Below are 14684 nucleotides of genomic sequence, written 5' to 3' on the forward strand. Positions count from 1 at the left end.
TCCTAAGTGTTTACCAAAAACAAATTTGTTAAATATTTGTAAAGACATAAAAACGTTTATGGTAGCTTTACTCCTAATAGCCCAAAGTTGGAAACACCCCAAATGTGCATGAACAGAAGACTATAAAATTATGGTACACTTGCGTAATGTAATATTACTCAGCAATAAAAAGGAATGAACTATTGATTGATACAGCACGGATGAATGATAAAAATGTTACATTATATGAGGGGTGCCTGGATGGCTCAGTCAGTTAAGCATCCAACTCTTGGTTTTGGCTTAGGTCATGATCTTGGTCAGGGTCATGAAATTGAGCCCCACATTGGGCTCTGTGCTCATAGTGGAGTCTGCTTGAGACTCTCTCTCGCCCTTTCCCTCTGCCCCTCCCCCTGCTCACACATACTCTCTCTCTCTAAAAAAGGAATAAATCAATCTTAAAAAAAAAAAAATACACTGTGTGAAACAAGCCAGACACAAAAGAACACATATTTTATAATTCCATTTATATGAAGTCCAAGAACAGTCAAAATTCATCTCTGATGATAGAAATCACAGCAGTGGTTGGCTGGGCAGGGGTTGGGATTGTGGACAGAAAAGGGACAGGAATAATCTCTCTGGAGTGACAGAAAGGGTTTATACCTTGTTGGGGTTGGGGACAGGGACTACATGGGTGTATACAATTGTCAAAACTCATCAAACAACACACATAAGATCTGTGTGTTTTATTACATTTAATTATATCATATTATAAAAAATTTTTAGTGATACTAGAAAAGAAGAATGAATGCTATCAGTAAACTATCGGTAAACTAGAAGTTTGAGAAATGTCTGCAAGATAAAAAGTAGATTTAACCACTGAAGAAGTAAGAGAAAAACACAGCTCAAAGCATTTGTAAAAGGAAATGGATACAGAGGTAAGAGAAATCCCCAAAAGAGTCTCCAAACTCAGAGTCAGCAAATGAGAAGAGTAGTGCTCTTGGGGACATCATTAATAAAATTAGTTGAAGAATTCCACTCAGCACTCCAGCCCATTTGAGTTTCTTCTTCTGCCAGCTTTCTCTAAACATTTGCTGCCAGAACAAAACCTGGAAAATGTTCTTCTAAAGAAATTGTACAATCCACGTAAAAAAAAAACGCAAAGATTTGAGTGCTGCAGCTGGAGACCAAAACTGAGAAGAGCCTGAATTGCTTCAATTCAATTCCACAAGGATAAGAGAGAGAAAATGAGGGAAAGGAGCCCAGTGGTCAGATGTTGAGTACAACTCTCCCTCAAGTGGGAGTTTTGACACAGACTCCTAGAACTAGATCTGAGAAAGTAAAATGGTTAAGCCCAGATATCATATGAATTCCTGCAGGGAGGAACTCCACACGCAGAAGATGAGCTATGCATTCTCTCTCTCCCCCACAATCTGGGGAGATTGGCCACTGTAATCAGAATCTACATTCACCAAGGGACAAACAATGATTCTCAAATACAAAGAAGAACAGTCATCTCTAAATAAGCAACTGTAAACAAATAAACAAAAAGAACAGGCAACCACAAGTCATCAAACCTTTGAGAAAATGAAAATTAGACACAGAATTCAAAAAACAACATTCCATAAAACAAAAAAAAACCATAGAGGAAACAAAAGAAAATTTCCAATTAAGAATAATTAAGACCCTCAAAGAGCTCTAAGAAGGTATATAACATTAAAATAAAAACAGTTTTAGAAATGAAATAACCTCAAAGGGCAAAGAGAAAAAATGCCTTACTTAGAGGCATTTTGATATCCTCAGATAAAAATATAATTAATCATTGGCCTTAAAATTATAAACATCAGTTTGAGTCATAAATATAAAAATGTAAATCCTCACAGCAATTAAAACTGGGGAAAGTGTTAGTCCAGCATCATGGAGAACAAAACTATGGCTTGAATGTAATTGCAAGAACAGAAAAAATAAAGAAAAAATAGAGAGTGAAAAGACATGCAAATATATATATATGTACATATACATACACACATATATATGACATATATACATACATACATACATACATACATTCAACAGTCTTTATATATATTTCACTTTGCAGTTGAAATTACTCGGGTGGTAATATTTACTCACTCACTGGTAGCAGAAAGAAATAAAACTTGCAAATGTAATAGATTGGACTCAACTGAAACAAGAAGCTGATTCACTATACCATTATCTACCTGCCTTATCACTTCAATATTGAAGTGGCCCAGATGATTTTGTTCTATTCTATGAACTCTGAGCCCTAAACAACCATCTTAATAGTGTGAGGACTTGTTCATAATGGGAACTAAGAATATCCCACCATCTGTGTGCATCTATCCCCCACTACTGGGAAAACCCATTCATTCTACACATATGCATGATCATCATCTGCACCTATTAGCTGTTCATGTTAATGACGAGAACTAAACACCTGAGCTGTTATTTTCCTGCTTGTCCTGGCTACCAGGAAGCTCACAGTTAAATATGTTGCTCAATCGTTAGAAAGATTTCATCCCCTTGTACTTGCACATTTGGGCCTCGTCTTTCCATTACTCCTATTTCTCTTCTTTTTCTCTCCTTTTCAGTCTCTCCATAATTTTTGGAAAATACTCAGTATATGAATAAATGCAAAGAAAAGCTAGTGATAGGTAAACCCCTTATGCAATGTATACTTTTAATTGAACATCCTTCTAATTCCAAATATTTTAAATGAAGTATCATTTCTGATTTTAAAAAGGATCACCACTGGGACATACTTTGTACTTACCTGCACTATTTTCCTCCGACATTACGGTGTGGCAAAGGGCAAGTAACCTAAGAAATTCATACACTTTGGAATCCCCCAGTTTAACAGATTCCATCAGACGGTGGTCGAAGAACTGAAATGTTCTATCTGCTTGGAGATTGACTGAGAAGTCCATAGGCTCATTTTTCTGTAGAAGAAAAATAGGGGGGGAAAAAAACTATACATCTCAATCCAATAATAATCTTTTAAAATTCAAAAACATTTCCTCTATGTATTTTTAGTACTCGTATGATTTTTCAGCCCCAAACATCTGGCACTACAATGGCTTTCTGTTTCTTCCTTACTGTTAAATATTATCTTCTAATTACAGAGCCAAGCACCAAAGCAGTGACCCCTCCGAAACCATAAGTAAAAAAAATGCAGTGGCTGTACAGATCCTCAAATACTTATTGCAATTCCAACATACAAAGAAGCCCTAAAAGTGATGTCTTTTTCAAAACCTTCTCAGTGGCAAAACCTGACCTGACTTGAATTTGTATTGGCAGCAATATCTGACCTAAAATGGTATGTGTCTAATTATAGACTTTTTTTAGTCCACTTAGTATGAATTAATAATTTCCAATGCAAAAATATTAATGTGTTTTATTGCAGCATACTTTCTCAGATCTCTCTGGAGGTAGTGCATAAAATAATGATAGGATTAAAACTGGGATCTTGAAGAGATATTTGCACTCACATATTCATTGCAGCATTATTTACAATAGCTAAGAGGTAGAAACAATGTAAATATCCATCAACAAATGAATGAATGAAGAATATGTGGCATACAGATACAATGGAATATTATCCGGCCATAAAGAAGAGAATCCTGTCTTTATGCCACAACATGAATGAACCTTGAAGGCACATGTTTAAGTGAAATAAGTTAGTCACCAAAGAATTATTACTGTATGACTCCACTTACATGAGGCACCAAAATAGTAAAACTCATAGAAACAGAAAGTGGAATGGTTTTTTCCAGGGGCTGGAGGAATGGAGAAATGGGGAGTTGCTGTTGAATGAGTATAGGGTTTCCATCATGCAAGATGAGAAAGTTCTAGAAATCTGCCGTGCAACATCATGAGTATTTTTAATAACAGTTAACTCTATACTTTAAAATGTGTTGAGAAAAAGAAAAACATGATAAAAGAAATATGGTAGAACAAAATAGTGGAGGAGGATTCAATAGTGAAGGTCCTGTTAATTCAGTAACTTCTGGAAAGCACAGAATGTACTTCTAAAAGTTTATTACTGAAAGCACTAATCTTATGATAGTGTCTTGGCAAAATAAACAGTTGATGGGAAAATACTTTTAATATGTACTTTGTTTTGGAAACTATAGAATATTTTCTATTATATCCAAGTATTTGAGAAGACCTGCATACAGGACACTCTCTTGTGTATCCCAGAATCACAAAGACTTATTTAATCATAGATTGTTTGGTTCATGTAAGAAATTTTGAAAACAACTGCATTTGGAGAAAAAATGATCAACTCACTAGTAAGGAGTAAAATACACACTGACCTTAGACTTCCCTAACACTCCCAGCGAAGAAACTGTGACTCAAAGAGATTATAACCAATCAAGCTCTCACACAGTTCATTATTATGAACCCTTCTTGAAACTAGAAGATGAACTTCATCCAAATAAGAGATAATTGGGAAAATCATTAGAAAAGGACTAGTTAAGGGTGAGCACTAAATCCCTTTAATTGAAGGACTAAGTCTAAAAGAAATAGAGAGATTGAGATGCCAAAACAAAATGTCTATATTATATACCTTGACTACGCAAGATGAAGAGACAGCTAAAAAATTGGAAAAATATGGATTTACTCATTTTATTTTTGAAGGTAAGATGATATTTAAAGTTTCAAATCAACTAATAAAAATCCATATGTATTTAGGACTAAGAAAAATATAAAAATATAAAATATAACAATAGGAAAATATGAGGGAAAGGAGAAATGTAATTTCATCATTGTTTATGTTAGGAAATTAATAGACATTGCCTTAAAAAAGTATTAAGAATATTACATAATCTCTTCAAAGCATATGGTAGAAAAACAATGAAATACTTTCCTAATATTCCCAGACATTGTAAGAAATGCATACATACAGAATAAAGAATCCATATAAAGAATTATTTTAATGTTGGACACAAAATGCAACCTCAGATATTATAACTAAGACAATACATAGCCCTATGTAGATAGCCCAAATTCAATTATTAAAAGATTAGAATGCAAAGCAAATTCTCATCTTATATATGCTATATATAAGCATGCTATATGCTATACACACAAGACACACATAAAATCATTCAGAAACACAGAAAATGTGTTTATAAATTTATACCTAAATTTATACCTTGAAAACAGAATATACATCACTTTCTTTTTAAAAAGCCTGGAACACTGACAACAATTGACTACATTAAGTCACAAAGAGAACCCCATAAATTCCAAGAAAGTAAAAACAATACAAATCTGTTCTTTTATTAAAAGTGTAATAAAGTGGGGGAGAAAACTCTATCCCCTTGGGAATTTTAAAACTCTTCCTTAAAAACCTGTGTTTCAATCTGGATATTCAAATTGATATGACAAAAATAAAATTAGTTTAATAAACTACAGGCCAAATCTATGTGATAAAATTAAAGAAGTATTCAGAGAAAAATTAAAAAACAAATATTTGTATATAAAAAAGGAAAAATGAAGTTTTTAAGCATCCAAGTATGAAGTTAGAAAAAGAAAAAAATCTTCAAAAATGAAGATAGATGGCATTAATAAAGAGAAAAGCAGAGACAGGAAAATATATACAAATAATAAATAAAACCCAAAGCTGCACTTTTCTGTGGAAGAAGAGGGCAACTTTCTAATGTAATCAAGATAGAAAAGGAAAAAGACAAACAAAAATAAGAAATTATTTTCTAAATAGCCACAAAGAGAAAATTAAAAGGATCATAAGAGACTTCTTTACTCAACTTTAAGGCAAAAATCATTCTGATGGAAAAAAACTGTCCCATGGAATACAAAAATAATGAAAAATAGGAAAAATTATTCTCTTTCCGAAGTAATTATAACATTGGTAGTAAAACAGATTTCACCTTCTCCCCCAAAACCACTGAGGACTGATGTGTCTTACAAACCCATCGGCACATAGCTAAATAAAGCATCTAGCAGCACACAGAGAAAACAGCTTAACACCAGTGACATATATTTGCAGAAACCATGAATGGATTACAAACCAACAGAAAAATGGGTAAAGATGAAATAGAATCAACTATTAGCAATATAAAAAGATGTCCAACCTCACTCATAAAAAAATAAATTAGAACAAGAACCATATTGACATATCATTTTACATAGTCTTGTCAAATATCAAAAACTCTGACAAGGGGCGCCTGGGTGGCTCAGTGGGTTAAGCCTCTGCCTTCAGCTCAGGTCATGATCCCAGGGTTCTGGGATTGAGTCACCTGCATCCATCCAGCTCTCTGCTCAGCAGGGAGCCTGCTTCCTCTCTCTCTCTGCCTGCCTCTCTGCCTACTTGTGATCTCTCTGTGTCAAATAAATAAGTAAAATCTTAAAAAAAAAAAAAAAAAAAAAACTCTGACAAAACACTGTGTTGGTAAGAGTAGGGGAAAACACTCTTGTACATTGCTTGTGGCAATGTAAGTTTGTAAAAATTTTAAAGAAGACAATGGCAATATTTATTAATTACAAATGTACATACCTTTTGATTTAGCAATTCCATTTGCAATTCCACTAATTAGTGGAATTCCGATTCCACTACTCTAGAAAGATCTCAAATATATCATTGAGAAAGTTAAGAACAGCACAGAGAGTATGCTACCACCTATGTAAAAAATGGAGAAAAAATACTTCCTTGTATACATTGAAATATCTTTAAAAGAATAAAACAGAGGGAACTCTGTAGTTGAGGGACCTCAACAGAAGGGATTTTGAACCATCTGAATCTATTTTTTTTTAAGTTATATATTAAATATTTCATCTGGTCACAGTGGAAATCAGGCCACCAGGAACTCCTCATTTTAAAAACACATGTACATGAAGTGTAAACCTGGTGATTCACAGACCGGCACCCCTGGGGCTAATAATACATTATATGCTAATTTAAAAATTGTTTTAATTTAAAATTAAAAAGGAAAAAAAAAGAAACACATGTACAATTTGAAATTAAAAGTAAGAATGAAATTTATCACCTCCACACCTTAGGTATATCTGTTTTCTGACCCATGTCTTCATGAACTTCACCTGCCAAAACAAATTGAGAATAGTAAATGAAATTAAAACTAGATTTAGACATTTAAGGAATACACTTATTAAAGCACCATTACTAGATGGCATTATGAGTTCGAAGGTAGACTTTTTAGGAGTGGTTTCAAACTATAGGCCTAGACATAGTGATTAATCCAGAGAAATACCCAGGTTTGCCCAAGATAGAACTAAAATGCAGCATGCATTAAAACAAAATATGAAGCTCATGATCATGTACTTCTGTAAATTTTATCATTCTGCTATCACATTACCTATGATGTTTGCCAGAGGCAAATTTTTGTTTTCCACTTTATCCCCACAGCTGGGGCATTCAAAATGACATCCTAGACAGACTAATTCTCACCAATGTTAGAGCCTGGTGAGTACATCTCCATCTTGGTTTGGGCCAGGTACAGCTATGCAGTATCAAGGTCAAATTAGCATGTAGGTTAAACAGTGTCCATGCCCCCTACAGTCAGAAAGCATAGACAAGTATGTGCCAAATATTTAAAAATTATTTATCTTAGTATAAAGCCAATATATCCTTATTATAGATAAATTGGAAAATACGAGGGTTACAGTAGAAAATAAAAATTACTAATAATCCCACCCCCTCGGGATAACAAGTATTTATAGAGTTTCTTTAACATTGAGTTCGTGTGTATGTGTGTGAACATATATTTATCATGGAGTTCAAAAATGCCTGGTTCCTGCTGTTTTTAACCTAAGAATTTGTGAGAATTTCTCTGGTCATTAAAATTCTTTGTGAATCTAATTTTGAATGGTTGTATAATAGCTGTATAGCATAATTTATTTTAGCTTTCTCCTCTTTGGGAGCTTTTAAGATTTTTCTAATTTTTGCTTAGCATTTGAAGATTTAATGCCATTTACCAAGACTATATTTCTTGCAAAGATAGTAAGTATTTCTTGGATCAATCCTGTGCCAGGCACTTGTACTATCACTCGTCTTCATAACAAACTTGCAAGATGAAGATTTTTCATTCCTATTCTACGAGTGAGGGAACCGAAGAACAGAAACCCATGGGAAGTTACTAAACTGAGGCTAAAATGTCAGCCTTGTATGTTTTTGAACCTGAGTCTCTCTCTTTTCACTAGACAATGCTATTACCCTGAAAAGCCTCTGATGAATCAGTATTTGCTGTTTTTCTGGAGCACTGGTCTAAATCTGGACCGCTGTGTGACTACAACATAGGCGGAATCCCCAAGCCAGTGAATGAAACTTGACATGTTCCTAGAATTTAAATCTCAAACTCACTAAGATTATGCTCCAGCCATCGTGCCATAAGGCAGTAACTCATAACTAATAAAAATGAAACAAAGCTGTGCCTTCCTGTAAAATGACCCCTCAAAAGGGCGCGTGCTTATAAAGGTGGTGATAAAAGTGAAGAAAAGTTAAAGAAGTTGAAGAAAATAAAAGTTCTGAGCTAGAAAACAGATTTAGATAAATCAGAGTAGAATGCCAAATTTTCCCAAGGCTGGATATATGACATAAACAAGACCAATCTATAGGAAAACAAGAAAAAGTGATTCTTGAACATTCTGTGAGTACTTTAGTAAGAATATATTTAAATGACATCAAAAATACATTATAAATTATAATAGTATATAAATTAAGGGTATAAAGAGGTTAGTTAAATATTTCAGTTCTGCATTTTACTAGGGAAACTGCAAGCATCATGGGATTTGGAAATTTGGAAATTTGCAAAGGTCTTGGGATATATATACTTTTGAAAATCAAGGGTCTTTGCTAAAAATAGACCTGTGACAAACATCTCTACAAAGAAATCCTGGTACACATGTCTGATAAGTTACTTAGCATCATTTCCTAAAAGTGATATTATCATTATTATGTTATTATCAATATGTTCCGTGACAAAAAAAAATCCAAAAACGTCCTCCAAATTAAAAATATCTCTATGGGGCGCCTGGGTGGCTCAGTGGGTTAAAGCCTCTGCCTTCAGCTCAGGTCATGATCTCAGGATCCTGGGATCAAGCCCCACATCGGGCTCTCTGCTCAGCAGGGAGCCTGCTTTCTCCTCTCTCTCTCTCTGCCTGCCTCTCTGCCTACTTGTGATCCCTGTCTGTCAAGTAAATAAATAAAATCTTTAAAAAAAAAAAATCTCTACTACCCTGGCTAAAATTTTCCCATGTAAACTACTCTTTGGGCTTAGCCAGTATTCTTAGAAAGCTCCTAAAAATAATGTCAAGAAAAATTTTTAGGGAAAGTCTCTATTTTGCCTACAAGTTACTGTAATGGTAATATGAGAAAAACACAATGTAACTGAGGACTTATGGAAGTCCAGATTAAGAATTGTCTGGTTCTCACCCAGAAAAGGGGGAATTAGAGCAGAGGAGAGGTGGGTTATAGGAGTGGGGGTAGCAAAGGGAAGTCAACAGGAAGGAGAGTATAAACATCAACTTCTTGTATTTCTTAATTTTATTCAAGATCAAATCTTACTTTAAAATATTTGGCAATGTGTAAAGCTTCTCATCAGGAGACAAAAGGAAGTTTTCCCTCTCTTTCTCGGTTATTTCTTCTTGAAATTTCTGTACCGAAAACCTGGGCTCTCAGAGTCAGTGGAGAGAGATCAGGAATCCAAGACACCCTAAGGAAACCTTCTGCTGATCTCCCATGCTTTCAGCAGAACTGTCTAACAACTGGCCAAAATCAGAGTGACAAGGGTCACATATAAAAAGAATGCCTGAAAATCCTAATTCAGAGCAGGTGTCCTGACAAAAGCAAACAGGAATTAGATATTAATGATATAGCTTGTCTGGTCACTCAAAATAGGCCTGCGCAGTGTGAATTCTTAGGAATGAATTGTAAATTCTTACAAACACAGGCCCTAATACCACTTCCAGAGCTGTTAGGAAGCAAATATGAAACACAGCTTTTACTGAGCAAATTAAGTTACAAAAAACTTTTCCTCCCTGGGATATGGGCATATTAAGCACCACGGAGCATAATTACACAGAGCACCAAAAGCAATCTCAGATAGTACCATATCTAACCCCTATCTCTATTCCCAAATGGTAACAAATACAAAGTTTCATCTCAATTATTCAACATTCATTGAACAAATATTTAGTGAGTGTTTTTATATGCTGAGCACTATGTTAGATGCTGGTAGTGCCCGTATTAATAAGAAAGCCAGCAATAAATGGTTTGTCTTACAAAATAGAGTTGCTTATGGCCTTTAAGAACTGTTAACAGTATCAGTAAGAGGGGCGCTGGGTGGCTCAGTGGGTTAAAGCCTCTGCCTTCGGCTCAGGTCATGATCCCAGGGTCCTGGGATCGAGCCCCACATCGGGCTCTCTGCTCAGCAGGGAGCCTGCTTCCTGCCTCTCTGCCTACTTATGATTTCTGTCAAATAAATAAAATCTCCAAAAAAAAAAAAAACCAATATCAGTAAGAAAGAAGAACTCTTTCCCTTACCATATATTTTCCCATTAATTGAACATTTTTTAAAAGTCATGATGTTTTGAGTAAGGGTTCCTGTTTTGTCAGAGAAAACGTATTCAATCTGGCCCAGTTCCTCATTGAGAGTGGTCGTCCGAGCTTCAGCAGGTGTGGATTTTCCAGAGTAATACATCTTCCGATCCCAGTTTATAAAATAACTGTGTCCCAGACGAATTACTTCCATACTTCATCCATTAAAATGGAGAAAAAGAAACGCTCCATCAATTTCAGAACACACAAAGCTTTGCCAAAGTAAGAAGTCCATCAAAGTCTTCAGAGTGTAGGAGAAAATATGGATGCTCCGTCCCCAGGTTCTAGTGACCTTCAGAAGCATCTCAGCAGAGTCTGATCATGAACCTGCCAAAGTTATTTCCCTGAAACACCGTGAAAAAATAGACTGACTCTGCATAAAACATTGGAGAATGTCCCATGGGTCACCATTTATATTAAACAGGCCCAGTAGAGATTTCCTGGGTAACCTAAGTTGGCATTTCTCTTATATCTTAGGAGAAAGTGACTATGATTAAAGATGTTTGTCAGAAAGAAGATCTAAAGAAATGTGTACGTTGAGGACTTTCTCTCTAATACATTGTTTGATGTGCTTTGCTTTGTCAAAAGAGATAAAAGCAGTAGCTCTATAAAGCACTAAGTAAACCATAATAGATACTGAGTAAATCTCAATATTGTAATTATTGTTGTTATACTACTTTGCCCCTTTGCCAGGAAAAGAGCATTGCCTCAGGTTCTAGTGGTAATTTATGACTTTCCAACTCTAGAAGTGAAATTTCTATGGCCAAATGTATGAACTTTTAAAATCTTTGTCATATGTAAGACTAAATCAATTTCCAAAAATATTAACATTGTAAATTTGTGCAATTAGGTTACTAAAAATTATCATTTACTATGTATAATGTATATACATACACATCATAAAAATGTTACCAATTTATCTCTTGTATTTTAATTTTGTTTCCACTATTTTTGACATGAAGAAGTTTTCTTTTTAATTGATTAAATTTATCAATAGTTTATAGTTTCTCTTTTGGGAATTTTGCTTAGGATTTCCCTATGCCAAGATTATATACACAAACATCTTTATTTTTCTCCTGGTTCTTTACTGAATTTTCCCCCATTTAATTCCTTTTCGCAGTTGGAATTTTTATAAGTATGATGTACATACAAGGTGCTAATTTCAATTTTTATGAAGTTTTTTTTATCATCATTTTTTGAACAACAAATCCTTTCCCTTACTGTGTTGGGATGCTTCCATGCCACTTATAAATTATATTCCTCACTAGAATCTACTCTAGGGATTTCAGTTTTATTCCTTAATATGTCACTTAGTGGGGGAGAAAAAGATAGTGGAGGAGTAAGTGACCCTATTTCAAATGGTCCCCTGAATTGAGGTAGATATCTACCTGACCATTCTGAATACCCACGAAATCAGCCTGAGATGTAAGAAGATATATTTAGATCTCACAAACAGACTATCTCTGGCAGTTGGTCTCCAGGTATGAAGTGGAGAGCTGTGATTTTTGTGGGTAGATACTGAAAGATAAATGGAAGTGGGGGAGCCTCTAGGATCCTGCACCACTGGAGTGCAAAAGGCTCCCATGCTGGGGACCAGGCACAGACTCACAGACCAGTATTGGCAGGAAAAGGACTTTACAGCAACCCCCCAGACTGAAACCTCGAGCTGCAGGGGAGTGCATGCAAATTGGGGGTGGCTGTGGATTTTAGAAGCACAAAGGACAGAGACATGCCTGGACCTGGAAGCAAGGGCTGGGAGTACTGCCATGGGATGCACAACCCAGGAATCTGCAGTTTTAACAGCACAGACAGAAACAGAGATAGTGTGACATGGAGAGCTCAGTGGAAAGCAGACTGAGCTCTCTCTGTTCTGAGATAGAGGTTTGGGTATGGTCACTTCTGCTCTGACTCTCAGAAGAGACACAAAAGCCCAAAATACCGGTTTTCACTGAGCCCATTCCCACCCCCCCAAAGGGGGCAGGGCAACTCTGCCCAAACAGGGTTGCCTGAGTAACAGCATGGCAGCCCCCACGCCCCCCAGAAGACAGGCTCGAAGAACAAGAGGAAGCCAATCCTAAGGTCCCTATAAAACAGGTGCATCTCGCTTGGGTTGTGGTCAATAATTTGGACTCTGTACATTCCCTCAACCACCCCTCAATAGAATGACTAAGAGAAGGAACCCCTAACATAGGAAAGATTCACAGACTGTGACCTCTGCCACAGAACTAATGGATATGGATATAAGCAAGCTGTCAGAAATAGACATCAGAGAAAGAGTTATAAAGACAATAGCTAGGATGGAGAAAACCATTAATGGCAACATAGATTCTCTAAGGGCAGAAATGAGAGCTAATCTGGAAGAACTTAAAAATGCTATGAATGATATCCAATCTAATCTAGATGCTCTGACAGCTATGGTAAACAAGGCAGAAGAAAGATTTAGTGATCTAAAAGACAAACTGATAGAAAAGAAGGAACAGGAGGAGGCCTGGAACAAACAGCTTAAAATCCACGTAAACAGAGAAATAGATAGTAATATAGCAATAGTAAAAGAGAAATAATAGTAAAAGAGAAATAACAGTAAAAGAGAAACAAATAACACCATGAAACGTTCCAACGTCAGAATTATTGGGATCCCTGAGGGGGTGAAGAGGGAGAGAGAGGACTAGAAGACATATTTGAGCAAACTGTAGCTGAGAACTTCCCTAACCTGGGTAATGAAACAAGTATTCCTGTCCTAGAGGCAGAGAGGACCCCTCCTAAGATCAAGGAGAACACAACAATGCCCTGACATGTAATAGTAAAACTTGCAAATCTTAGAACTAAGGAAACCATCTTAAGGGCAGTACGGGGAAAAAGATGCCTTACATATGGAGGGAGGAACATCAAAATAACATCAGACCTGTCCACAGAGACCTGGCAACCCAGAAAGGATTGGCAAGACATATTCAGGGTACTAAATGAGAAGAACATGCAGCCAAGAATACTTTATCTGGCAAGTCTGTCATTCAGAATGGATGGAGAGATAAAGAGCTTCCAGGACCAACAGAAACTGAAAGAATATGTGACCACTAAGTCAGCCCTGTAAGAAATATTAAGGCAAGATGACTTCTATAAAAGGACAAAGACCCCAAGAGTGATATAGAACAGAAATTTACAAGATATAGAAACAAGGACTTCACAGGCAACATGATGACAATAAAATCATATCTTTCAATAATCACTCTCAATGTGAACAGCCTAAATGCTCCCATAAAATGGCAGAGGGTTACAGATCGGATAAAAACACAGGACCCATCCATATGCTGTCTACAAGAGATTCATTTTGAACCTAAAGATACCTCCAGACTGAAAGTGAAGTGATGGAGAACCATCTTTCATGCTAATGGACCTCAAAAGAAAGCTGGGGTAGCAATTCTCATATCAGACAAATAAGATTTTAAGCTAAATACTGTAATTAGAGATATAAAAGGACACTATATATTCTTAAAGGGTCTACCCAACAAGAAGATCTAACAGCCAACTACATAAGCCAACTGTTAACCAAAATAAAGAAATATATTGATAATAATACATTAATAGTGAGAGACCTCAACACTCCATTCTCAGCAATTGATAGAGCATCTAAGAAAAAAATCAACAAAGAAATAAGAACTTTGAATGACACCGTGGACCAGATGGACCTCATAGATATATACAGACATTCAACTCTAAAACAACAGAATACTCACTCTTCTCTAGCACACATGGAACTTTCTCCAGAATAGACAACATACAGGGTCAGAAATCATGTCTCAACTGATACCAAAAGACTGACATTATTCCCTCCAAATTCTTATACCACAACGCTTTCAAACAGGACCTCAATCAGAAAAAAAAAATTTGGAAGAAATTCAAACACCTGGAAGTTAAGACGGTCCTGCTCAAGAATGTTTGGGTCAACTAGGAAATCAAAGAAGAACTTAAACAATTCACAGACACTAAAGAAAATGAAAATACACAGCAGTCCAAAACCTACAGGATATGGCAAAGGCAGTCCTAAGGGGGAAATACATAGCCATCCAAGTCTCAGTGGAAAAAAAAAGAAAGAAAAGAAAAGAAAAATCCCAAA

At 35.8% G+C, this 14684-nt stretch overlaps 1 protein-coding gene across 1 annotated transcript in view; it reads right to left on the bottom strand.

Moving 5' to 3' along the window:
• LOC308346675 (putative phospholipid-transporting ATPase IM) overlaps nt 1–14684 on the bottom strand; it is a gene marked incomplete at its 5' end in the record, with an annotated part of 68202 nt that overhangs the window by 30715 nt on the left and 22803 nt on the right. The window contains 2 exons of the mRNA XM_080809724.1: nt 2771–2936; nt 7016–7059. Of these exons, the coding sequence (XP_080665850.1) occupies nt 2771–2936; nt 7016–7059 (210 nt within the window). The remainder of the gene's footprint in view (nt 1–2770; nt 2937–7015; nt 7060–14684) is intronic.

The sequence above is a fragment of the Martes martes genome (genome assembly GCF_963455335.1).
Source record: "Martes martes genome assembly, chromosome: 7".
Lineage (NCBI taxonomy): Eukaryota > Metazoa > Chordata > Mammalia > Carnivora > Mustelidae > Martes > Martes martes.